Source organism: Centroberyx affinis, unplaced genomic scaffold (assembly GCF_046629955.1).
Source record: "Centroberyx affinis isolate AG114_WGS23_722 - 3 ecotype Tasmania unplaced genomic scaffold, CSIRO-AGI_Caff_v1 ptg000141l_1, whole genome shotgun sequence".
NCBI lineage: Eukaryota > Metazoa > Chordata > Actinopteri > Beryciformes > Berycidae > Centroberyx > Centroberyx affinis.
Window position 1 is genome coordinate 245053 of NW_027278839.1, and position 27331 is coordinate 272383.

The following is a 27331-nucleotide window of genomic DNA, read 5'->3' on the forward strand; positions in this document are numbered from 1 at the left end:
CACACACACACACACACACACACACACACACACACACACACACACACAACATAGGCCTACACACATTCACAGGGATAAAACCTAGCCAAAGAATTTAGAGAAAAGAAAAGTTGCTGCTTTTTAAAGCGGTAAGAGTTGGGGCACTGCTCAGGTCATCAGGCGGACTGTTCCGGCAACTGAGAGTGAATTAGCTCAAAATGGGCTGAGCGGCTTTTGATTTCATCGCTGGATCAAGTCAGAGGCTTGTGCCACAAGACTTGGGGGAGTTTGTTGGCTCATATCTAATAAACAGGACAGAAATGTATTGTGGAGCCGGGCCATATAGAGCTTTGTAGACGAGCAGTAATCTAAGAATCCAGTGGAGCTGCTGTACTGTGTTCAGACTGTTGCTGCAGCTTTCTGAATATGCTGCACTTTTAAAATAATAAAAATCTCTTTTAGTGATGTTGTTAATATGAACTATGAAGTTCAGATCAGCATCCATCACACCAAAATGTCTGACCTGCTCACTGCTCTTCAGAGACATGTCTAAGATAGCGTAGATTTCCTTGTAACCTTGCACCTTAAACGAGTACCTCAGTCTAATTTTTGTAAAGCTGAAGAAAAGTTTGGGACAGAAAAGGTTTATCATCTATCAGCAAGTTAACAAGACTCAAATATGAGATAACAAATATTGTATGTGTTTATTATTATATTATTATATTATTGTATAATTTGGCAATATTTTTAATTCATGATGCCTTAAGATTTAGATCAGTTTCATTGCCCAATCGTAAAATCATGACTGTACATCAGCTGTAGCTGTAACATTAATTTCTTTCACAGCATAGATAATCAAATGAATTAGTTAATGCATTAAGATAAGCACATGTGATTTACTAAAGTTTGACTGTCGCCCTGTTCATCAATGTTAAACAGCACAATATCCCACAATAGAACAAACTAGAATGCAATGCTTGTCATTCATCTGTCTATCTTGGAAGCTATCTGTCGACAATTTACAAATACACAGCATTTGATGATGTAATACCTTGTTCCATAATCCAGGGTGAGCATTCACTGTCAATTCAGATGCCAAAAGAATTATGTACAAACCCACAAATGGTGACTATAGAGGCTGTACAGAGTGTGTGAGTGCAGTTTGTCACTGTGGTTATCAGATGCCCTCATGGGCTTTTCCTGTCCTTATTAATTACAGGCCCATTTGAAAATTATCAGTTTTGTCCAAGGTTCTAGAAAAAGTTATATCCTCACAGCTGACTACTTTCATTAACAATAATGGTATCTTTGAAAATTTTCAATCAGGTTTTAGAGCCCTCCACAGTACAGAGACCGCCCTTATAAAGGTCACAAATGATTTACTCCTTGCAACTGATGCCGGTGACTGTGCAATACTGGTTCTTTTAGATTTAAGCGTTGCATTTGACACTGTTGACCATTCCATCCTGTTGAATCGCTTGGAGAAATGGGTTGGCTTACATGGAACTGCCCTGGAACTGTTGTGTTCCTACCTTGTAAATAGAACCTTCTCTGTTGTTGGTGGAGATGCCTCCTCCTCTTCGGCTCCTCTCACGTGTGGTGTTCCTCAAGGGTCTATTCTGGGACCCTTACTGTTTTCAATTTATATGCTCCCTCTGGGCCATGTCATCCGTAATCATAATGTCCATTTTCACTGTTATGCAGATGATTCACAACTGTATGTCCCGATCAAACCCCCAATTTCTGGCAGTCTGGATTGCTTGAAGTCCTGCCTTGCTGATATACATTCCTGGATGTCACAAAATGTTCTCCAGTTAAATACTGACAAAACGGAGATTGTCCTCTTTGGCCCACCGAAGTCCACTAGCTTACTCAAAGATGATCAGTTTGTCCGCAAATGTGAAACTAGTTGCCAAAAATGTAGGTGTTTTCTTTGACTCAGATCTTAGTTTTAATGAACAAGTTATAAGAGTTGTTCAGTCTTGTTTCTGCCAACTGAGAAACATTTCAAAAATTAGGTCATTTCTATCCGTTGCTGATCTCGAGAAGGTCATCCATGCATTTATCTCATCTCGTCTGGACTACTGCAATGCTCTCTACACACGTTTAAACCAGAAGTCCATTTCCCGCTTGCAACTAGTCCAAAATGCTGCTGCTAGGCTTCTGACCAACTCCAAGAGACATGCCCATATTACCCCTGTCCTGGCCTCTCTTCACTGGTCGCCTATTGTTTTTAGAATTGATTTTAAGATTCTATTATTAACTTTTAAGGCTCAAAAGGGTCTTGCACCTCAATATATTACTGAGCTTCTGTCTCCTTATGAGCCTGTGCGCAGCCTGAGGTCCTCAGGTGGGGCCCTGCTGGATGTCCCAAGGTCACGACTAGTGAGTAAAGGCGATCAGGCTTTCGCCGTCTGAGCTCCAAGACTCTGGAATGCCCCACCTGAGGCTATCCGACCAGCTGATTCTGTATCATCTTTTAAATCGCTTTTAACACTTGTTTAAAAAAGCCTTTCCTTAATCCTGTAGCTGTTTCTTTAATCACCTTATCTGTGTTGCGTTATCTTTTAAATCTCTCTTGATTACATACTTGTTTATAACATTGCTTTATAACATTGCTTTAGATTTTTAGCCTTTCTTTTGTAAATTCTCTGTGTGCTGTGCTCTTTTAAATTGTGTTGATTCTTTTATTTTTATTTTAATGGTTTTACTTTGTTAACTCTCTGGTACTGTGCTCTTCTAAATTGTGTGGTTTCTCTTTTACTCTCATTTCATTTTTATTGCAATTCGTTTTAATCTTGTAAAGCACTTTGTAACTTGTGTTAAAAAAAAGTGCTCTATAAATAAAGTTTATTATTATTATTATTATTATTATTGTTATTATTATCAAGTAGGCACTTCCCACCACAGATAATTCATTGAATTAGGCCCATGACACTTCCAGAAGGCTCAACGGGAAGTTCCGGCATCCTAGAACCCCCTGACCCTGCCCCCCTATCACTTTATATCTTTATTGAATTTTTGTGGGGGCACATTTTCACAACTTGACATGACATTCAACTACATAAAACAGCAACTCAAAAGTGAATTGCTATTTTACCAGTATCTGATCTGATCAATACTGTGCTAAAAAAGGTATAGCAGTGCCTCTTACATGTGACATCATCAATAACCCAACAGCTTGTACAGAGAGGTATTAGGCTACTTATTATTAATTATTATCTGTTATTATCTTAGTTTGACTTTGAATATCGTTTTTGACTGTGAGATTCAGTGTTTCCCATACAGAGGCATAAACTCAAAAGTTCCTCAGTCTATAGAAATGGATCTAAATCGATCTCTAATGCGCACATCAGGCGCATCAAGTCATGTCTGTAATTTGGAGATGCACAGGCAGCAGACTAGCAGCGTTGAACTCAATTCACAGTCTCCCGGTGTGGAAACAAAACTGAAACTTAACGTTTCACAGTCAAGAGCGGTTATTTGCAGACAGTAACTCGTCTTCGCTACCCTACAAACTTTAACGGTAGGTGACGTCATCTTGTGGTATTTAAGTAACTTTAGTGGAATTAAGTAATTTAGCAGTGCTTCAGTGCATAGAATTGAACACACGCGCCGTGGGTCTGAACAGGATCTGTGCTTGTTTATCTGTTCCGTGAACCCAGATGCCCTCATGGGCTTTTCCTTTGATAACGATGACCGGGATTTCATCTAGATCAATAGAAATTGTTCTGATACATTTCTAGATGTTGCTTGAAAACGTGATGCTAATGTTTGTATTGGTGTATATTGTATTTTCTTCTTGGCTGCAAAGCAAATTGCTCTTTGGGTACGAGCAAAATGAATTCATGCAAATATAAGAGAGAGCTCTAGGACAAGTATACAGATAAACATAGTCTGCATTAAGGGGAGTTTGTTTTGAAAGGCAGGTTATTTATTTGAATGTTAAGAGTTGTTTAAAGTCAAATAGGGCAGAGGATGGTTAAAGAGTGCGGGACAGTCCCGTATTTTGACCTATTACTGACATTAGTTACCGCATACTGCACAGAGTCGGCGCAGCAGCGTCTCCCCTCCTCCTCGGGCGGGTGTTGTCAGGACAGGAGTGGGGAGAGCGTTGCTATGGTCAGGCTTACCGGGACACTCTGTCTCTCTGCCGCTCTGAAACTGTCAACAAACTGAAAGTGAATAAGGTTAATAAATGTTATTTTTTAAGTTTTATTGCTAATTGTATTTATGATTGTAACCTATATTAATATTTTAGGCCTACTATTGAATCTAATTCAGCAAAGTTGTACAATTCTTCCAGTCAGACTTCGATCAAAAACAAATATAACGTGAACATGTTTCCTACATTTTATTGAGTATTATTCAACTGTCACGAAATGTTCTGCAAAATCAAGATGTCTGTCCTGCAATTTGGTCAATTGGATTTGGTCACCCTATTTGTGCACTGACTACAAAAGTTAATAGAGGCGCTCATTGAATGAACTCTGTACTGAGTGACAGTGGGCGTTGTTTTTAATTTCATTGGTCAGAGCTCTGAATCAATGATATCAGCTTATCCATTTGACTATTTCCTCAGCAACAAAAGACACAACGTCTAAGCAAGAGCTTTGTTATGTATTAAATTACAAATATATTTTTGAAATAAGCCATTTCTGTAGCTGCCACACTGTCCTGCTTAAATATAGGTAGAATCATTTTTCTAGGGATTTCAAACAGTATTTGGACTCATTTAAAGCTAAACCAAAACAAGTATCTTTATTATATGACAGATCAGTAAGCAAATATACAGAGTTAATTTTGTTGTATTATGTCATTTCAATAGGGACCTTTCACTTGACGCCAACTGCTGATAAACTCTGCTGTCATGGTAACCCAAGGTATGTATTTCACCTTACATTTTTAATTTTTTTTTCTTTAGACACCAATTCCAATGCTCATGTCAGTGGTTGCTTGCTACTATGAATTAATCCTGACAGACTTTATGTTTCTCAGAAGAGGGATCGTGTGGAGCTCTAGTAGCTCTTGTTGCAGTCCTTGCTTTCATCGTTGGAGTTTTCCAGGGAGTAAAACTGAAGACGGCCACAGACGAGTTTCAACGAAAGTTCAACCAGCATAAATGGACGATTCTGTGTATATTTCTTATTCTTGTTTTTACCCTGATTGTTGTATTCATGTGATGTAATAATGAAATGGGATAAATAAAATCTTGAGAGGAAAAAAGAAAATATGATTCGTACCCAAGTCATGCAATAAAGGAATTCACTTAAAGGTCCCATATTCTACACTTTCCAGTGTTTTATTTTAGGTAGGTTTTAGGCACTGTCGTTGAAACTATAGGCTATTTTTGCAAAACTCTACACACTAACCACAAAACCTTACACCAAACCAGCAAAACATTATACATCTCTTGCAAAAGCAAACAATTCTTGCAAAACTCTTCAAACTCTTTTAAAAAATTGTGTTTTTGCGTCAATATAGTACACACAAACCATCATTTGAATAAGCACACGAAGCACCAACTACGCACTGATAGTATAAATGAAAAACACTTGTGGCTTTTGCTTTTTCTGTGTGCAGGGCATAGCAGTTTGCAATAAAGTTTTGTCATACATGTAGTAAACACACAGGTATCCAAATGTGTAAAGTATGGATGTGTATTCCAAACATAACACACTATCAATACAAATAAGGGGAAAAAGTAAAAAAAAAATTCTCAAAATGTTCTACAGTAACACTCCTCAAACAACAAAAGCGCAGTAGAAGAAAACAAAAACATTTGTGCTAGAAAAAATAGAACAGAAAAAAATTTGGCTAAATCTCACCTTCTTTTTGGGTCTTGCCATAAGTTTACAGTGTTGCTAGAAGTGTGTTACGTATTACAGTAAATTGCAAACTGAATGTAAAGCAGTGAGTTGTGTTTACAGTTTTGCAAAAAGTGTGTTATAAAATTACAAACTGAGTGTAAAGCAGAGAATGTGCATTCAGTTTGGCACACTTGGTAAATGCATTGGCTACAAGTGTTAATGTTTTCAGAGATAGTGCTTCAAGAATCACTGTTAGTGTTTAAGCATTCAGAAAAAACTGTAAACAGAAATATGTTTACATGTTGCTCAAAAGATGATGGCTTGACTGTCAGTTCATTTAGGTTTCATCCACTTCCCAAGGAGTTTAGAAATCCCTCCGCTTGCAGCCATGAGTGCTGTTCCCACTCTGGCTCCCAATGCTATTTCCTCTGCCACCAGGGCAACACCTGCAACAGGAGCTGCAGCTGTCACTGCTGCTGCCGCCATCAGACCATTACCTACAGTGTTCATAGTATCTCCCCACTTCCTCCATCCCTCTTCCTCCTTCATCTTTCTCTGGGCCTCTTGGTATATGTCACTGGTATAGTGATTTCCATTTGATTCCACTATCTCGTCTATCGTTTCAAACAGATCAGCAACCTGAGTGCGATTATCGCAGCGTGTGTTGTCAAACAAGATGTACCCCGGTTTACAGTCACTGACGACCTCCTTGAGTTTTGGGCATTGGTCCAAACAGGTATCAACTGTCTTTCCCTTGAGCTTGTCTCCCCCAGTGAAAAGCACCAGCGTGTACTTGGATGCTTCCTCACCAAAGTTGTCCTTGATCCACTTGACGGCATTCCTCTCCTCGTTTGTGAACCTTGCCCCCAGGTTGATCACTAGCAGGAACACATGGGGTCCCGGGACAGACAGCTTGATGCAATTCTCTATTTCACTCTTCAGCTGGACCTCCATCATCGACGTGTCAAAGACCCCAGGGGTGTCGATGATACTGACAGTTCTTTCATCAAAGTGTCCGGTCTCTTTGGCACAGCGAATTGTCACAGATGTTGGAGAGACCTCCTCTGTGTGAAAAGCTTTTCGTTCCAGGATGGTGTTCCCTGTTGCACTCTTCCCTGATCCCGTCTTCCCCACCAGAACGATCCTCAGGTCGGTAACTGCAGAGTAGGAGTCTGTCAATGGACGGAAAGTAAATCAGTTAAATTAACTCAGATTCCTTACATTAATATTAAGTTACAGAAGGATGTAATATGAGACCTAAGGGGGGAAATGTCAATGAAATGCCTTCACACCCATTGTCTGCACAATATGTAGGCACTTTCCCTCAATAAAACTTACATCCATCTTGTATAAAAATAAGTTGCAGTAAAACACTGGTCAGAGGATATTTTGAATCACAGAATCAGTAAAACTGATTTTCTTCACTTTCTATTCCATTCTATTTCTCTCTCTCTCTCTCTCCCTCTTACACAAAAACACATTTGCATGGGAGTGGACATAGATTTGAACACATTGTTGAAATACCAAGGCTGAGACTTGTCACATGTTATAACAGGTGACAGAGTAATCTCAGTTTCACACATTTGCTTAGCAGAGATTGGGCATAGGCTAGGCTACTTATTTGCATCACATTTTTGCAGTCAGGAAACACATAACCTACTGTATGTTGTCAACAACATAAGTACCTTCCATATTAAACACCCATGGAACAGAAATAGGAAAGAGCTTGAGGACTGGGGTGGAAATGTATGTCACACCCAATGGCAGCAAATGGCACAGTTTAATTAAAATTGTATTAGACATTAAGTATGTTGTAGATTAACCATGGTGTAATGATGGCACCAACTGGATGCCATGAAGTATAACGATAGAGCAGCTTAGAATTGCTTTGAACCATGTAGCTACTATGATCACTGAAACAACCGGTGGTTAAACAGCTTGCTATATCAAGGGTAGATCAGACACCCATTAAATCTTAGTTAATTTGATTAGTTTAGTGCTCATCGTACGAGTGCCATTGATGCAAACAAAGACTCACGGAACAAGTGTAGCCTACGTATATCCGCTTAAAAGACGTCTAATGGTTCTCCTAAAATAAAATTAGGCTACATATGGTTTAAAACATAAAAGTGGTAGTTGGGTTTAGTAGACGTGCAAGTCTTAGACAGCATCTTCTGCGGTATGACAAAAATAAAGCATTTTGTACATATGGACTTCTCTGGTGCATATTTAGGCCTGCAGCTGCATTGCTCAAACATGTAATAATGCATTTACTGCTTGGCTATATAGAACCAAAAAGATCAAAACCAAAATGATAAAATGTAGAAGCCTAATGATCGATTAGTGGGGACTAGGCTTTCGATGCCGGTGTTCCTGTCTTGGATGTTAAACGAAGATTGCGCCTGAATCTTCGCATTTCACATTTGATTAAAAAACAAATGGTAAAGTTGTCCACATGGATAAATATTATTTGAAGAGGTGAATAGCTTAGAATCAATAACACAGTAATGCTGCCGCTATACAATTTCTAGATGCAATGCAGTCAGACTTTATTTCCTCATATTCAGAGCCATCTCAAATCAGTCTGGTGGGTTGACCAAGTTAGTCCGTTATCTGAAGAGAAAAATGACGGATTGAAAGAAATTCCTCATTCAGAATGCACTAAAGCAAAAACCCCTCTCCGTCCCTTCCCGGTGATTCCAGGAAACCGAAACTCACAGACTCCCTTCTTGACAAGAGGGGCAGAGTCAGTTTTCCCAAGTAAAAAAAAAACCTGTGTCTCAAAAGAAAGGCCGGGTCAGTTCGGGTCAGTACAAGAACAAAGTTGACAGTTTATTCAACACTAATGATAAAAGCTCAAAAAGCAGTTCAGGTTTTACAAGAAAATGAGTTGCACAGTTCCACACGTGATAGTCAATGCCAAACACACATACACACACACACACACACACACACACACACACACAACATAGGCCTACACACATTCACAGGGATAAAACCTAGCCAAAGACTTTAGAGAAAAGAAAAGTTGCTGCTTTTTAAAGCGGTAAGAGTTGGGGCACTGCTCAGGTCGTCAGGCGGACTGTTCCGGCAACTGGGAGTGAATTAGCTCAAAATGGGCTGAGCGGCTTTTGATTTCATCGCTGGATCAAGTCAGAGGCTTGTGCCACAAGACTTGGGGGAGTTTGTTGGCTCATATCTAATAAACAGGACAGAAATGTATTGTGGAGCCGGGCCATATAGAGCTTTGTAGACGAGCAGTAATCTAAGAATCCAGTGGAGCTGCTGTACTGTGTTCAGACTGTTGCTGCAGCTTTCTGAATATGCTGCACTTTTAAAATAATAAAAATCTCTTTTAGTGATGTTGTTAATATGAACTATGAAGTTCAGATCAGCATCCATCACACCAAAATTTCTGACCTGCTCACTGCTCTTCAGAGACATGTCTAAGATAGCGTAGATTTCCTTGTAACCTTGCACCTTAAACGAGTACCTCAGTCTAATTTTTGTAAAGCTGAAGAAAAGTTTGGGACAGAAAAGGTTTATCATCTATCAGCAAGTTAACAAGACTCAAATATGAGATAACAAATATTGTATGTGTTTATTATTATATTATTATATTATTGTATAATTTGGCAATATTTTTAAATCATGATGCCTTAAGATTTAGATCAGTTTCATTGCCCAATCGTAAAATCATGACTGTACATCAGCTGTAACTGTAACATTAATTTCTTTCACAGCATAGATAATCAAATGAATTAGTTAATGCATTAAGATAAGCACATGTGATTTACTAAAGTTTGACTGTCGCCCTGTTCATCAATGTTAAACAGCACAATATCCCACAATAGAACAAACTAGAATGCAATGCTTGTCATTCATCTGTCTATCTTGGAAGCTATCTGTCGACAATTTACAAATACACAGCATTTGATGTTGTAATACCTTGTTCCATAATCCAGGGTGAGCATTCACTGTCAATTCAGATGCCAAAAGAATTATGTACAAACCCACAAATGGTGACTATAGAGGCTCTGCCCTCATAAATCTAGCATCAGACGGGTGTCACCATTCACCAGCCATCTAATCTAAATGTTACAGGGTTGAGTGTGTGAGTGCAGTTTGTCACTGTGGTTATCAGATGCCCTCATGGGCTTTTCCTGTCCTTATTAATTACAGGCCCATTTGAAAATTATCAGTTTTGTCCAAGGTTCTAGAAAAAGTTATATCCTCACAGCTGACTACTTTCATGAACAATAATGGTATCTTTGAAAATTTTCAATCAGGTTTTAGAGCCCTCCACAGTACAGAGACCGCCCTTATAAAGGTCACAAATGATTTACTCCTTGCAACTGATGCCGGTGACTGTGCAATACTGGTTCTTTTAGATTTAAGTGCTGCATTTGACACTGTTGACCATTCCATCCTGTTGAATCGCTTGGAGAAATGGGTTGGCTTACATGGAACTGCCCTGGAACTGTTGTGTTCCTACCTTGCAAATAGAACCTTCTCTGTTGTTGGTGGAGATGCCTCCTCCTCTTCGGCTCCTCTTACGTGTGGTGTTCCTCAAGGGTCTATTCTGGGACCCTTACTGTTTTCAATTTATATGCTCCCTCTGGGCCATGTCATCCGTAATCATAATGTCCATTTTCACTGTTATGCAGATGATTCACAACTGTATGTCCCGATCAAACCCCCAATTTCTGGCAGTCTGGATTGCTTGAAGTCCTGCCTTGCTGATATACATTCCTGGATGTCACAAAATGTTCTCCAGTTAAATACTGACAAAACGGAGATTGTCCTCTTTGGCCCACCGAAGTCCACTAGCTTACTCAAAGATGATCAGTTTGTCCGCAAATGTGAAACTAGTTGCCAAAAATGTAGGTGTTTTCTTTGACTCAGATCTTAGTTTTAATGAACAAGTTATAAGAGTTGTTCAGTCTTGTTTCTGCCAACTGAGAAACATTTCAAAAATTAGGTCATTTCTATCCGTTGCTGATCTCGAGAAGGTCATCCATGCATTTATCTCATCTCGTCTGGACTACTGCAATGCTCTCTACACACGTTTAAACCAGAAGTCCATTTCCCGCTTGCAACTAGTCCAAAATGCTGCTGCTAGGCTTCTGACCAACTCCAAGAGACATGCCCATATTACCCCTGTCCTGGCCTCTCTTCACTGGTCGCCTATTGTTTTTAGAATTGATTTTAAGATTCTATTATTAACTTTTAAGGCTCAAAAGGGTCTTGCACCTCAATAGATTACTGAGCTTCTGTCTCCTTATGAGCCTGTGCGCAGCCTGAGGTCCTCAGGTGGGGCCCTGCTGGATGTCCCAAGGTCACGACTAGTGAGTAAAGGCGATCAGGCTTTCGCCGTCTGAGCTCCAAGACTCTGGAATGCCCCACCTGAGGCTATCCGACCAGCTGATTCTGTATCATCTTTTAAATCGCTTTTAACACTTGTTTAAAAAAGCCTTTCCTTAATCCTGTAGCTGTTTCTTTAATCACCTTATCTGTGTTGCGTTATCTTTTAAATCTCTCTTGATTACATACTTGTTTATAACATTGCTTTAGATTTTTAGCCTTTCTTTTGTAAATTCTCTGTGTGCTGTGCTCTTTTAAATTGTGTTGATTCTTTTATTTTTATTTTAATGGTTTTACTTTGTTAACTCTCTGGTACTGTGCTCTTCTAAATTGTGTGGTTTCTCTTTTACTCTCATTTCATTTTTATTGCAATTCGTTTTAATCTTGTAAAGCACTTTGTAACTTGTGTTAAAAAAAAGTGCTCTATAAATAAAGTTTATTATTATTATTATTATTATTATTGTTATTATTATCAAGTAGGCACTTCCCACCACAGATAATTCATTGAATTAGGCCCATGACACTTCCAGAAGGCTCAACGGGAAGTTCCGGCATCCTAGAACCCCCTGACCCTGCCCCCCTATCACTTTATATCTTTATTGAATTTTTGTGGGGGCACATTTTCACAACTTGACATGACATTCAACTACATAAAACAGCAACTCAAAAGTGAATTGCTATTTTACCAGTATCTGATATCTGATCAATACTGTGCTAAAAAAGGTATAGCAGTGCCTCTTACATGTGACATCATCAATAACCCAACAGCTTGTACAGAGAGGTATTAGGCTACTTATTATTAATTATTATCTGTTATTATCTTAGTTTGACTTTGAATATCGTTTTTGACTGTGAGATTCAGTGTTTCCCATACAGAGGCATAAACTCAAAAGTTCCTCAGTCTATAGAAATGGATCTAAATCGATCTCTAATGCGCACTTGATGCGCCTGATGTGCGCATCAAGTCATGTCTGTAATTTGGAGATGCACAGGCAGCAGACTAGCAGCGTTGAACTCAATTCACAGTCTCCCGGTGTGGAAACAAAACTGAAACTTAACGTTTCACAGTCAAGAGCGGTTATTTGCAGACAGTAACTCGTCTTCGCTACCCTACAAACTTTAACGGTAGGTGACGTCATCTTGTGGTATTTAAGTAACTTTAGTGGAATTAAGTAATTTAGCAGTGCTTCAGTGCATAGAATTGAACACACGCGCCGTGGGTCTGAACAGGATCTGTGCTTGTTTATCTGTTCCGTGAACCCAGATGCCCTCATGGGCTTTTCCTTTGATAACGATGACCGGGATTTCATCTAGATCAATAGAAATTGTTCTGATACATTTCTAGATGTTGCTTGAAAACGTGATGCTAATGTTTGTATTGGTGTATATTGTATTTTCTTCTTGGCTGCAAAGCAAATTGCTCTTTGGGTACGAGCAAAATGAATTCATGCAAATATAAGAGAGAGCTCTAGGACAAGTATACAGATAAACATAGCCTGCATTAAGGGGAGTTTGTTTTGAAAGGCAGGTTATTTATTTGAATGTTAAGAGTTGTTTAAAGTCAAATAGGGCAGAGGATGGTTAAAGAGTGCGGGACAGTCCCGTATTTTGACCTATTACTGACATTAGTTACCGCATACTGCACAGAGTCGGCGCAGCAGCGTCTCCCCTCCTCCTCGGGCGGGTGTTGTCAGGACAGGAGTGGGGAGAGCGTTGCTATGGTCAGGCTTACCGGGACACTCTGTCTCTCTGCCGCTCTGAAACTGTCAACAAACTGAAAGTGAATAAGGTTAATAAATGTTATTTTTTAAGTTTTATTGCTAATTGTATTTATGATTGTAACCTATATTAATATTTTAGGCCTACTATTGAATCTAATTCAGCAAAGTTGTACAATTCTTCCAGTCAGACTTCGATCAAAAACAAATATAACGTGAACATGTTTCCTACATTTTATTGAGTATTATTCAACTGTCACGAAATGTTCTGCAAAATCAAGATGTCTGTCCTGCAATTTGGTCAATTGGATTTGGTCACCCTATTTGTGCACTGACTACAAAAGTTAATAGAGGCGCTCATTGAATGAACTCTGTACTGAGTGACAGTGGGCGTTGTTTTTAATTTCATTGGTCAGAGCTCTGAATCAATGATATCAGCTTATCCATTTGACTATTTCCTCAGCAACAAAAGACACAACGTCTAAGCAAGAGCTTTGTTATGTATTAAATTACAAATATATTTTTGAAATAAGCCATTTCTGTAGCTGCCACACTGTCCTGCTTAAATATAGGTAGAATCATTTTTCTAGGGATTTCAAACAGTATTTGGACTCATTTAAAGCTAAACCAAAACAAGTATCTTTATTATATGACAGATCAGTAAGCAAATATACAGAGTTAATTTTGTTGTATTATGTCATTTCAATAGGGACCTTTCACTTGACGCCAACTGCTGATAAACTCTGCTGTCATGGTAACCCAAGGTATGTATTTCACCTTACATTTTTTATTTTTTTTTCTTTAGACACCAATTCCAATGCTCATGTCAGTGGTTGCTTGCTACTATGAATTAATCCTGACAGACTTTATGTTTCTCAGAAGAGGGATCGTGTGGAGCTCTAGTAGCTCTTGTTGCAGTCCTTGCTTTCATCGTTGGAGTTTTCCAGGGAGTAAAACTGAAGACGGCCACAGACGAGTTTCAACGAAAGTTCAACCAGCATAAATGGACGATTCTGTGCATATTTCTTATTCTTGTTTTTACCCTGATTGTTGTATTCATGTGATGTAATAATGAAATGGGATAAATAAAATCTTGAGAGGAAAAAAGAAAATATGATTCGTACCCAAGTCATGCAATAAAGGAATTCACTTAAAGGTCCCATATTCTACACTTTCCAGTGTTTTATTTTAGGTAGGTTTTAGGCACTGTCGTTGAAACTATAGGCTATTTTTGCAAAACTCTACACACTAACCACAAAACCTTACACCAAACCAGCAAAACATTATACATCTCTTGCAAAAGCAAACAATTCTTGCAAAACTCTTCAAACTCTTTTAAAAAATTGTGTTTTTGCGTCAATATAGTACACACAAACCATCATTTGAATAAGCACACGAAGCACCAACTACGCACTGATAGTATAAATGAAAAACACTTGTGGCTTTTGCTTTTTCTGTGTGCAGGGCATAGCAGTTTGCAATAAAGTTTTGTCATACATGTAGTAAACACACAGGTATCCAAATGTGTAAAGTATGGATGTGTATTCCAAACATAACACACTATCAATACAAATAAGGGGAAAAAGTAAAAAAAAAATTCTCAAAATGTTCTACAGTAACACTCCTCAAACAACAAAAGCGCAGTAGAAGAAAACAAAAACATTTGTGCTAGAAAAAATAGAACAGAAAAAAATTTGGCTAAATCTCACCTTCTTTTTGGGTCTTGCCATAAGTTTACAGTGTTGCTAGAAGTGTGTTACGTATTACAGTAAATTGCAAACTGAATGTAAAGCAGTGAGTTGTGTTTACAGTTTTGCAAAAAGTGTGTTATAAAATTACAAACTGAGTGTAAAGCAGAGAATGTGCATTCAGTTTGGCACACTTGGTAAATGCATTGGCTACAAGTGTTAATGTTTTCAGAGATAGTGCTTCAAGAATCACTGTTAGTGTTTAAGCATTCAGAAAAAACTGTAAACAGAAATATGTTTACATGTTGCTCAAAAGATGATGGCTTGACTGTCAGTTCATTTAGGTTTCATCCACTTCCCAAGGAGTTTAGAAATCCCTCCGCTTGCAGCCATGAGTGCTGTTCCCACTCTGGCTCCCAATGCTATTTCCTCTGCCACCAGGGCAACACCTGCAACAGGAGCTGCAGCTGTCACTGCTGCTGCTGCTGCTGCCACCATCAGACCATTACCTACAGTGTTCATAGTATCTCCCCACTTCCTCCATCCCTCTTCCTCCTTCATCTTTCTCTGGGCCTCTTGGTATATGTCACTGGTATAGTGATTTCCATTTGATTCCACTATCTCGTCTATCGTTTCAAACAGATCAGCAACCTGAGTGCGATTATCGCAGCGTGTGTTGTCAAACAAGATGTACCCCGGTTTACAGTCACTGACGACCTCCTTGAGTTTGGGGCATTGGTCCAAACAGGTATCAACTGTCTTTCCCTTGAGCTTGTCTCCCCCAGTGAAAAGCACCAGCGTGTACTTGGATGCTTCCTCACCAAAGTTGTCCTTGATCCACTTGACGGCATTCCTCTCCTCGTTTGTGAACCTTGCCCCCAGGTTGATCACTAGCAGGAACACATGGGGTCCCGGGACAGACAGCTTGATGCAATTCTCTATTTCACTCTTCAGCTGGACCTCCATCATCGACGTGTCAAAGACCCCAGGGGTGTCGATGATACTGACAGTTCTTTCATCAAAGTGTCCGGTCTCTTTGGCACAGCGAATTGTCACAGATGTCGGAGAGACCTCCTCTGTGTGAAAAGCTTTTCGTTCCAGGATGGTGTTCCCTGTTGCACTCTTCCCTGATCCCGTCTTCCCCACCAGAACGATCCTCAGGTCAGTAACTGCAGAGTAGGAGTCTGTCAATGGACGGAAAGTAAATCAGTTAAATTAACTCAGATTCCTTACATTAATATTAAGTTACAGAAGGATGTAATATGAGACCTAAGGGGGGAAATGTCAATGAAATGCCTTCACACCCATTGTCTGCACAATATGTAGGCACTTTCCCTCAATAAAACTTACATCCATCTTGTATAAAAATAAGTTGCAGTAAAACACTGGTCAGAGGATATTTTGAATCACAGAATCAGTAAAACTGATTTTCTTCACTTTCTATTCCATTCTATTTCTCTCTCTCTCTCTCTCCCTCTTACACAAAAACACATTTGCATGGGAGTGGACATAGATGTGAACACATTGTTGAAATACCAAGGCTGAGACTTGTCACATGTTATAACAGGTGACAGAGTAATCTCAGTTTCACACATTTGCTTAGCAGAGATTGGGCATAGGCTAGGCTACTTATTTGCATCACATTTTTGCAGTCAGGAAACACATAACCTACTGTATGTTGTCAACAACATAAGTACCTTCCATATTAAACACCCATGGAACAGAAATAGGAAAGAGCTTGAGGACTGGGGTGGAAATGTATGTCACACCCAATGGCAGCAAATGGCACAGTTTAATTAAAATTGTATTAGACATTAAGTATGTTGTAGATTAACCATGGTGTAATGATGGCACCTACTGGATGCCATGAAGTATAACGATAGAGCAGCTTAGAATTGCTTTGAACCATGTAGCTACTATGATCACTGAAACAACCGGTGGTTAAACAGCTTGCTATATCAAGGGTAGATCAGACATCCATTAAATCTTAGTTAATTTCATTAGTTTAGTGCTCATCGTACGAGTGCCATTGATGCAAACAAAGACTCACGGAACAAGTGTAGCCTACGTATATCCGCTTAAAAGACGTCTAATGGTTCTCCTAAAATAAAATTAGGCTACATATGGTTTAAAACATAAAAGTGGTAGTTGGGTTTAGTAGACGTGCAAGTCTTAGACAGCATCTTCTGCGGTATGACAAAAATAAAGCATTTTGTACATATGGACTTCTCTGGTGCATATTTAGGCCTGCAGCTGCATTGCTCAAACATGTAATAATGCATTTACTGCTTGGCTATATAGAACCAAAAAGATCAAAACCAAAATGATAAAATGTAGAAGCCTAATGATCGATTAGTGGGGACTAGGCTTTCGATGCCGGTGTTCCTGTCTTGGATGTTAAACGAAGATTGCGCCTGAATCTTCGCATTTCACATTTGATTAAAAAACAAATGGTAAAGTTGTCCACATGGATAAATATTATTTGAAGAGGTGAATAGCTTAGAATCAATAACACAGTAATGCTGCCGCTATACAATTTCTAGATGCAATGCAGTCAGACTTTATTTCCTCATATTCAGAGCCATCTCAAATCAGTCTGGTGGGTTGACCAAGTTAGTCCGTTATCTGAAGAGAAAAATGACGGATTGAAAGAAATTCCTCATTCAGAATGCACTAAAGCGAAAACCCCTCTCCGTCCCTTCCCGGTGATTCCAGGAAACCGAAACTCACAGACTTCCTTCTTGACAAGAGGGGCAGAGTCAGTTTTCCCAAGTAAAAAAAAAACCTGTGTCTCAAAAGAAAGGCCGGGTCAGTTCGGGTCAGTACAAGAACAAAGTTGACAGTTTATTCAACACTAATGATAAAAGCTCAAAAAGCAGTTCAGGTTTTACAAGAAAATGAGTTGCACAGTTCCACACGTGATAGTCAATGCCAAACACACATACACACACACACACACACACACACACACACACACAACATAGGCCTACACACATTCACAGGGATAAAACCTAGCCAAAGACTTTAGAGAAAAGAAAAGTTGCTGCTTTTTAAAGCGGTAAGAGTTGGGGCACTGCTCAGGTCGTCAGGCGGACTGTTCCGGCAACTGGGAGTGAATTAGCTCAAAATGGGCTGAGCGGCTTTTGATTTCATCGCTGGATCAAGTCAGAGGCTTGTGCCACAAGACTTGGGGGAGTTTGTTGGCTCATATCTAATAAACAGGACAGAAATGTATTGTGGAGCCGGGCCATATAGAGCTTTGTAGACGAGCAGTAATCTAAGAATCCAGTGGAGCTGCTGTACTGTGTTCAGACTGTTGCTGCAGCTTTCTGAATATGCTGCACTTTTAAAATAATAAAAATCTCTTTTAGTGATGTTGTTAATATGAACTATGAAGTTCAGATCAGCATCCATCACACCAAAATTTCTGACCTGCTCACTGCTCTTCAGAGACATGTCTAAGATAGCGTAGATTTCCTTGTAACCTTGCACCTTAAACGAGTACCTCAGTCTAATTTTTGTAAAAATGAAGAAAAGTTTGGGACAGAAAAGGTTTATCATCTATCAGCAAGTTAACAAGACTCAAATATGAGATAACAAATATTGTATATGTTTATTATTATATTATTGTATAATTTGGCAATATTTTTAAATCATGATGCCTTAAGATTTAGATCAGTTTCATTGCCCAATCGTAAAATCATGACTGTACATCAGCTGTAACTGTAACATTAATTTCTTTCACAGCATAGATAATCAAATGAATTAGTTAATGCATTAAGATAAGCACATGTGATTTACTAAAGTTTGACTGTCGCCCTGTTCATCAATGTTAAACAGCACAATATCCCACAATAGAACAAACTAGAATGCAATGCTTGTCATTCATCTGTCTATCTTGGAAGCTATCTGTCGACAATTTACAAATACACAGCATTTGATGTTGTAATACCTTGTTCCATAATCCAGGGTGAGCATTCACTGTCAATTCAGATGCCAAAAGAATTATGTACAAACCCACAAATGGTGACTATAGAGGCTCTGCCCTCATAAATCTAGCATCAGACGGGTGTCACCATTCACCAGCCATCTAATCTAAATGTTACAGGGTTGAGTGTGTGAGTGCAGTTTGTCACTGTGGTTATCAGATGCCCTCATGGGCTTTTCCTGTCCTTATTAATTACAGGCCCATTTGAAAATTATCAGTTTTGTCCAAGGTTCTAGAAAAAGTTATATCCTCACAGCTGACTACTTTCATGAACAATAATGGTATCTTTGAAAATTTTCAATCAGGTTTTAGAGCCCTCCACAGTACAGAGACCGCCCTTATAAAGGTCACAAATGATTTACTCCTTGCAACTGATGCCGGTGACTGTGCAATACTGGTTCTTTTAGATTTAAGTGCTGCATTTGACACTGTTGACCATTCCATCCTGTTGAATCGCTTGGAGAAATGGGTTGGCTTACATGGAACTGCCCTGGAACTGTTGTGTTCCTACCTTGTAAATAGAACCTTCTCTGTTGTTGGTGGAGATGCCTCCTCCTCTTCGGCTCCTCTTACGTGTGGTGTTCCTCAAGGGTCTATTCTGGGACCCTTACTGTTTTCAATTTATATGCTCCCTCTGGGCCATGTCATCCTTAATCATAATGTCCATTTTCACTGTTATGCAGATGATTCACAACTGTATGTCCCGATCAAATCCCCAATTTCTGGCAGTCTGGATTGCTTGAAGTCCTGCCTTGCTGATATACATTCCTGGATGTCACAAAATGTTCTCCAGTTAAATACTGACAAAACAGAGATTGTCCTCTTTGGCCCACCGAAGTCCACTAGCTTACTCAAAGATGATCAGTTTGTCCGCCAATGTGAAACTAGTTGCCAAAAATGTAGGTGTTTTCTTTGACTCAGATCTTAGTTTTAATGAACAAGTTATAAGAGTTGTTCAGTCTTGTTTCTGCCAACTGAGAAACATTTCAAAAATTAGGTCATTTCTATCCGTTGCTGATCTCGAGAAGGTCATCCATGCATTTATCTCATCTCGTCTGGACTACTGCAATGCTCTCTACACACGTTTAAACCAGAAGTCCATTTCCCGCTTGCAACTAGTCCAAAATGCTGCTGCTAGGCTTCTGACCAACTTCAAGAGACATGCCCATATTACCCCTGTCCTGGCCTCTCTTCACTGGTCGCCTATTGTTTTTAGAATTGATTTTAAGATTCTATTATTAACTTTTAAGGCTCAAAAGGGTCTTGCACCTCAATAGATTACTGAGCTTCTGTCTCCTTATGAGCCTGTGCGCAGCCTGAGGTCCTCAGGTGGGGCCCTGCTGGATGTCCCAAGGTCACGACTAGTGAGTAAAGGCGATCAGGCTTTCGCCGTCTGAGCTCCAAGACTCTGGAATGCCCCACCTGAGGCTATCCGACCAGCTGATTCTGTATCATCTTTTAAATCGCTTTTAACACTTGTTTAAAAAAGCCTGTCCTTAATCCTGTAGCTGTTTCTTTAATCACCTTATCTGTGTTGCGTTATCTTTTAAATCTCTCTTGATTACATACTTGTTTATAATATTGCTTTAGATTTTTAGCCTTTCTTTTGTAAATCCTCTGTGTGCTGTGCTCTTTTAAATTGTGTTGATTCTTTTATTTTTATTTTAATGGTTTTACTTTGTTAACTCTCTGGTACTGTGCTCTTCTAAATTGTGTGGTTTCTCTTTTACTCTCATTTCATTTTTATTGCAATTCGTTTTAATCTTGTAAAGCACTTTGTAACTTGTGTTAAAAAAAGTGCTCTATAAATAAAGTTTATTATTATTATTATTATTATTATTATTATTATTGTTATTATCAAGTAGGCACTTCCCACCACAGATAATTCATTGAATTAGGCCCATGACACTTCCAGAAGGCTCAACGGGAAGTTCCGGCATCCTAGAACCCCCTGACCCTGCCCCCCTATCACTTTATATCTTTATTGAATTTTTGTGGGGGCACATTTTCACAACTTGACATGACATTCAACTACATAAAACAGCAACTCAAAAGTGAATTGCTATTTTACCAGTATCTGATATCTGATCAATACTGTGCTAAAAAAGGTATAGCAGTGCCTCTTACATGTGACATCATCAATAACCCAACAGCTTGTACAGAGAGGTATTAGGCTACTTATTATTAATTATTATCTGTTATTATCTTAGTTTGACTTTGAATATCGTTTTTGACTGTGAGATTCAGTGTTTCCCATACAGAGGCATAAACTCAAAAGTTCCTCAGTCTATAGAAATGGATCTAAATCGATCTCTAATGCGCACATCAGGCGCATCAAGTCATGTCTGTAATTTGGAGATGCACAGGCAGCAGACTAGCAGCGTTGAACTCAATTCACAGTCTCCCGGTGTGGAAACAAAACTGAAACTTAACGTTTCACAGTCAAGAGCGGTTATTTGCAGACAGTAACTCGTCTTCGCTACCCTACAAACTTTAACGGTAGGTGACGTCATCTTGTGGTATTTAAGTAACTTTAGTGGAATTAAGTAATTTAGCAGTGCTTCAGTGCATAGAATTGAACACACGCGCCGTGGGTCTGAACAGGATCTGTGCTTGTTTATCTGTTCCGTGAACCCAGATGCCCTCATGGGCTTTTCCTTTGATAACGATGACCGGGATTTCATCTAGATCAATAGAAATTGTTCTGATAAAGTTGTAGATGTTGCTTGAAAACGTGATGCTAATGTTTGTATTGGTGTATATTGTATTTTCTTCTTGGTTGCAAAGCAAATTGCTCTTTGGGTACGAGCAAAATGAATTCATGCAAATATAAGAGAGAGCTCTAGGACAAGTATACAGATAAACATAGCCTGCATTAAGGGGAGTTTGTTTTGAAAGGCAGGTTATTTATTTGAATGTTAAGAGTTGTTTAAAGTCAAATAGGGCAGAGGATGGTTAAAGAGTGCGGGACAGTTCCGTATTTTGACCTATTACTGACATTAGTTACCGCATACCGCACAGAGTCGGCGCAGCAGCGTCTCCCCTCCTCCTCGGGCGGGTGTTGTCAGGACAGGAGTGGGGAGAGCGTTGCTATGGTCAGGCTTACCGGGACACTCTGTCTCTCTGCCGCTCTGAAACTGTCAACAAACTGAAATTGAATAAGGTTAATAAATGTTATTTTTTAAGTTTTATTGCTAATTGTATTTATGATTGTAACCTATATTAATATTTTAGGCCTACTATTGAATCTAATTCAGCAAAGTTGTACAATTCTTCCAGTCAGACTTCGATCAAAAACAAATATAACGTGAACATGTTTCCTACATTTTATTGAGTATTATTCAACTGTCACGAAATGTTCTGCAAAATCAAGATGTCTGTCCTGCAATTTGGTCAATTGGATTTGGTCACCCTATTTGTGCACTGACTACAAAAGTTAATAGAGGCGCCCATTGAATGAACTCTGTACTGAGTGACAGTGGGCGTTGTTTTTAATTTCATTGGTCAGAGCTCTGAATCAATGATATCAGCTGATCCATTTGACTGTTTCCTCAGCAACAAAAGACACAACGACTAAGCAGGAGCTTTGTTATGTATTACAGTTTTTTCTGATTGCTTAGGCACTATCTTTGAAACTATAGGCTATTTTTGCAAAACTCTACACACTAACCACAAAACCTTACACCAAACCAGCAAAACATTATACATCTCTACAACAATTCTTGCAAAACTCTTCAAACTCTTTTAAAAAATTGTGTTTTTGCGTCAATATAGTACACACAAACCATCATTTGAATAAGCACACGAAGCACCAACTACGCACTGATAGTATAAATGAAAAACACTTGTGGCTTTTGCTTTTTCTGTGTGCAGGGCATAGCAGTTTGCAATAAAGTTTTGTCATACATGTAGTAAACACACATACACACAGGTATCCAAATGTGTAAAGTATGGATGTGTATTCCGAACATAACACACTATCAATACAAATAAGGGGAAAAAGTTAATTTTTTTTTCTCAAAATGTTCTACAGTAACACTCCTCAAACAACAAAAGCGCAGTAGAAGAAAACAAAAACATTTGTGCTAGAAACAGAACAGAAAAAAATAGCCATCAGTTTACAGTGTTGCTAGAAGTGTGTAAATTGCAAACTGAGTGTAAAGCAGTGAGTTGTGTTTACAGTTTTGCAAAAAGTGTGTTATAAAATTACAAACTGAGTATAAAGCAGAGAATGTGCATTCAGTTTGGCACACTTGGTAAATGCATTGGCTACAAGTGTTAATGTTTTCAGAGATAGTGCTTCAAGAATCACTGTTAGTGTTTAAGCATTCAGACTGTAAATTACAAATATATTTTTGAAATAAGCCATTTCTGTACAAGCTGCCACACTGTCCTGCTTAAATATAGGTAGAATCATTTTTCTAGGGATTTCAAACAGTATTTGGACTCATTTAAAGCTAAACCAAAACAAGTATTTTTATTATATGACAGATCAGTAAGCAAATGTACAGAGTTAATTTTGTTTTATTATGTCATTTCAATATCATAGGGACGTTTCACTTGACCCCGACTGCTGATAAACTCTGCTGTCATGGTAACCCAAGGTATGTATTTCACCTTACATTTTTAAATTTTTTTCTTTAGACATCAATTCCAATGCTCATGTCAGTGGTTGCTTGCTACTATGAATTAACCCTGACAGACTTTATGTTTCTCAGAAGAGGGAGCGTGTGGCGCTCTGGTAGCTCTTGTTGCAGTCCTTGCTTTCATCGTTGGAGTTTTCCAGGGAGTAAAACTGAAGACGGCCACAGACGAGTTTCAACGAAAGCATAGATGGAAGATTGTGTGCATATTTCTTATTCTTGTTGTTACCCTGATTGTTGTATTCGTAGAAACAAAAAAGGGAAAATATAATAGTGGTCTTCAAACAAACTGATTACATACAGCATCAACATCTTACAATTTTGTCATAATAGGCTTATATATCATTCAAAGCAGACACATTGTGACTAATTTGTATGCATGTGATGTAATAATGAAATGGGATAAATAACATCTTGAGAGGAAAAAAGAAAATATGATTTGTACCCATGCAATAAAGGAGTTCACTTAAAGGTCCCATATTCTACACTTTCCAGTGTTTTATTTTAAGTCTTGAGGTCCATTCAAAGCTGTTTGTGTGGTGTCATGTACCAAAAACACGTTTTTACACGTTCATTTTCCAGCATCTCTCTGAGCCTTACCAAGAACAGGCCGTTTCTGTTGCTGTGTCTGTAAAGCTCATTAATATTAACAACCCCTCTGTTCTGATTGGCTAACCGTTTCATGAGTGAAATGTGAAACACCACAGACCCAGAAGCGACAGGTAGGGAAAACTCTCAGGTATGACAACCGCTCAACCGCTTTGAAAACAATGCGTTATTAGTGTATTATTTCTTACAAAAATGATAATGGTTCGTTTACAGGCTCGGTTTCCTAATATGGATTGTGTGGATTTAGTTGGCTACCTTGCGTTTTAATAGTTTCACAATGTTTAGATAGCACATCCAACTCCTTTATAATCACAGAGGCAAAGGAAATCGTTTTCCACAATATGGGACCTTTAAACAGAAATATGTTTACATCTTGCTCAAAAGATGATGGCTTGACTGTCAGTTCATTTAGGTTTCATCCACTTCCCAAGGAGTTTAGAAATCCCTCCGCTTGCAGCCATGAGTGCTGTTCCCACTCTGGCTCCCAATGCTATTTCCTCTGCCACCAGGGCAACACCTGCAACAGGAGCTGAAGCTGTCACTGCTGCTGCCACCATCAGACCATTACCTACAGTGTTCATAGTATCTCCCCACTTCCTCCATCCCTCTTCCTCCTTCATCTTTCTCTGGGCCTCTTGGTATATGTCACTGGTATAGTGATTTCCATTTGATTCCACTATCTCGTCTATCTTTTCAAACAGATCAGCAACCTGAGTGCGATTATCGCAGCGTGTGTTGTCAAACAAGATGTACCCCGGTTTACAGTCACTGACGACCTCCTTGAGTTTGGGGCATTGGTCCAAACAGGTATCAACTGTCTTTCCCTTGAGCTTGTCTCCCCCAGTGAAAAGCACCAGCGTGTACTTGGATGCTTCCTCACCAAAGTTGTCCTTGATCCACTTGACGGCATTCCTCTCCTCGTTTGTGAACCTTGCCCCCAGGTTGATCACTAGCAGGAACACATGGGGTCCCGGGACAGACAGCTTGATGCAATTCTCTATTTCACTCTTCAGCTGGACCTCCATCATCGACGTGTCAAAGACCCCAGGGGTGTCGATGATACTGACAGTTCTTTCATCAAAGTGTCCGGTCTCTTTGGCACAGCGAATTGTCACAGATGTCGGAGAGACCTCCTCTGTGTGAAAAGCTTTTCGTTCCAGGATGGTGTTCCCTGTTGCACTCTTCCCTGATCCCGTCTTCCCCACCAGAACGATCCTCAGGTCAGTAACTGCAGAGTAGGAGTCTGTCAATGGACGGAAAGTAAATCAGTTAAATTAACTCAGATTCCTTACATTAATATTAAGTTACAGAAGGATGTAATATGAGACCTAAGGGGGGAAATGTCAATGAAATGCCTTCACACCCATTGTCTGCACAATATGTAGGCACTTTCCCTCAATAAAACTTACATCCATCTTGTATAAAAATAAGTTGCAGTAAAACACTGGTCAGAGGATATTTTGAATCACAGAATCAGTAAAACTGATTTTCTTCACTTTCTATTCCATTCTATTTCTCTCTCTCTCTCTCTCCCTCTTACACAAAAACACATTTGCATGGGAGTGGACATAGATGTGAACACATTGTTGAAATACCAAGGCTGAGACTTGTCACATGTTATAACAGGTGACAGAGTAATCTCAGTTTCACACATTTGCTTAGCAGAGATTGGGCATAGGCTAGGCTACTTATTTGCATCACATTTTTGCAGTCAGGAAACACATAACCTACTGTATGTTGTCAACAACATAAGTAACTTCCATATTAAACACCCATGGAACAGAAATAGGAAAGAGCTTGAGGACTGGGGTGGAAATGTATGTCACACCCAATGGCAGTTAAATGGCAATTAAAATTGTATTAGACATTAAGTATGTTGTAGATTAACCATGGTGTAATGATGGCACCTACTGGATGCCATGAAGTATAACGATAGAGCAGCTTAGAATTGCTTTGAACCATGTAGCTACTATGATCACTGAAACAACCGGTGGTTAAACAGCTTGCTATATCAAGTGTAGATCAGACATCCATTAAATCTTTGTTAATTTGATTAGTTTAGTGCTCATCGTACGAGTGCCATTGATGCAAACAAAGACTCACGGAACAAGTGTAGCCTACGTATATCCGCTTAAAAGACGTCTAATGGTTCTTCTAAGATAAAATTAGGCTACATAGGGTGTAAAACATAAAAGTAGTAGACGTAGACAGCATCTTCTGCGGTATATGACAAAAATAAAGCATTTTGTACATAGCCTATGGACTTCTCTGTTGCATATTTAGGCCTACAGCTGCATCGCTCAAACACGTAATAATGCATTTACTGCTTGGCTATATATAACCAAAAAGATCAAAACCAAAGTAATAAAATGTAGAAGCTTGAAATGATCGACTAGCGGGGATCACTTCTTTCGATGCCGGTGTTCCTGTCTTGGATGTTAAACGAAGATTGCGCCTGATTTTTCGCATTTCACATTTGATTAAAAAACAAATGGTAAAGTTGTCCACACGGATAAATGATATTTGAAGAGGTGAATAGCTTAGAATCAGTAACACAGTAATGTTGCCGCTATACAATTTCTAGATGCAATGCAGTCAGACTTTACTTACTCATATTCAGAGCCATCTCAAATCAGTCTGGTGGGTTGACCACGTTAGTCCGTTATCTGAAGAGAAAAATGACGGATTGAAAGAAATTCCTCATTCAGAAAGCACTAAAGCGAAAACCCCTCTCCGTCCCTTCCCGGTGATTCCAGGAAACCGAAACTCACAGACTCCCTTCTTGACAAGAGGAGCAGAGTCAAAAGAAAGGCCGGGTCAGTTCTGGTCAGTAGACAAGAACAAAGTTGACAGTTTATTCAACACTAATATTAAAAGCTCAAAAAGCAGTTCAGGTTTTTACAAGAAAATGTGTTGCACAGTTCCACACGTGATGGTCGCGCGCACACACACACACACACACACACACACACACACACACACACAGCAGTTAGTCCCTTATCTGAGGAGAAAAACGGAAATGATGCTCAAATAATATTGTAGACTGAGAGAAAGCAGTAACCCGTAACCCGAACATTCACATGGTATATGTTCAAGCTCTCTGTTCTCTCTTTGCCTTTGCCATTCTTTCTCTCTCACCGTCACGGATCTGAGAGGACTCACACGCAGACACAGACAGAGCTCGGGAATAAAGTCCAAAGATGTTTTATCGGCGGGCAGTCTCGTAACACAAACAGGCAGGAGGTCAAAACCGGGATAGCACAAAAAGAGGCAGACAGAAAAAGAGCTGGAACTGACTAGGAAAAACCACTAGACGATCTGGCAGAGAACAACGGAAATGGATTGGTATATATACACACTACAGAACTAATGTGAGAAGGGTGGAGACAGGTGATGCAGGAGGCAGGAAGGTGAGTAAGCTGACATGAACAGCTGGAGCATGGACTAGAACTGGACTGGGACCTGAAAGACACACAAAATGAAACACGGAACAGAGACAAGAGGGAATGGGGAGTGGAAAACTAGTCCACTC

The 27331-nt window shown here is 39.3% G+C and overlaps 1 protein-coding gene and 3 long non-coding RNA genes across 4 annotated transcripts; 3 read left to right on the forward strand and 1 right to left on the reverse strand.

The window, feature by feature from the left end:
- Positions 1 to 3394: 3394 nt before the first annotated feature.
- LOC139654223 (uncharacterized) lies at positions 3395 to 5235 on the forward strand. Its single transcript, XR_011696018.1, has 3 exons — positions 3395 to 3505; positions 4808 to 4862; positions 4978 to 5235. It is a non-coding gene; the product is annotated as an uncharacterized lncRNA (long non-coding RNA).
- Positions 5236 to 6122: 887 nt separating this feature from the next.
- On the reverse strand, positions 6123 to 27148 carry LOC139654068 (GTPase IMAP family member 8-like). Its single transcript, XM_071531094.1, has 6 exons — positions 26938 to 27148; positions 26410 to 26465; positions 24223 to 25042; positions 18000 to 18070; positions 14904 to 15743; positions 6123 to 6961 (listed from the first exon to the last, which is right to left on the reverse strand). Exons 2-6 carry the CDS (start codon positions 26423 to 26425, stop codon positions 6123 to 6125), a joined length of 2586 nt encoding a protein of 861 aa, XP_071387195.1. The 5' UTR covers positions 26426 to 26465; positions 26938 to 27148.
- LOC139654213 (uncharacterized) lies at positions 12168 to 14021 on the forward strand. The gene is made up of 3 exons (XR_011696016.1): positions 12168 to 12278; positions 13581 to 13635; positions 13751 to 14021. It is a non-coding gene; the product is annotated as an uncharacterized lncRNA (long non-coding RNA).
- On the forward strand, positions 20928 to 24203 carry LOC139654217 (uncharacterized). The gene is made up of 3 exons (XR_011696017.1): positions 20928 to 21046; positions 23097 to 23151; positions 23266 to 24203. It is a non-coding gene; the product is annotated as an uncharacterized lncRNA (long non-coding RNA).
- Positions 27149 to 27331: the final 183 nt, after the last annotated feature.

Bases quoted from the DNA above. Each gene is read 5' to 3' on its own strand.
- LOC139654068 (XM_071531094.1), bottom strand. The intron at 18,071-24,222 runs GTGGATGAAACC...TACAAAAATTAG, and splicing joins ATTTCTAAACTCCTTGGGAA to ACTGAGGTACTCGTTTAAGG. The intron at 15,744-17,999 runs GTGAGCAGGTCA...GTCCATTGACAG, and splicing joins AGACATGTCTCTGAAGAGCA to ACTCCTACTCTGCAGTTACT.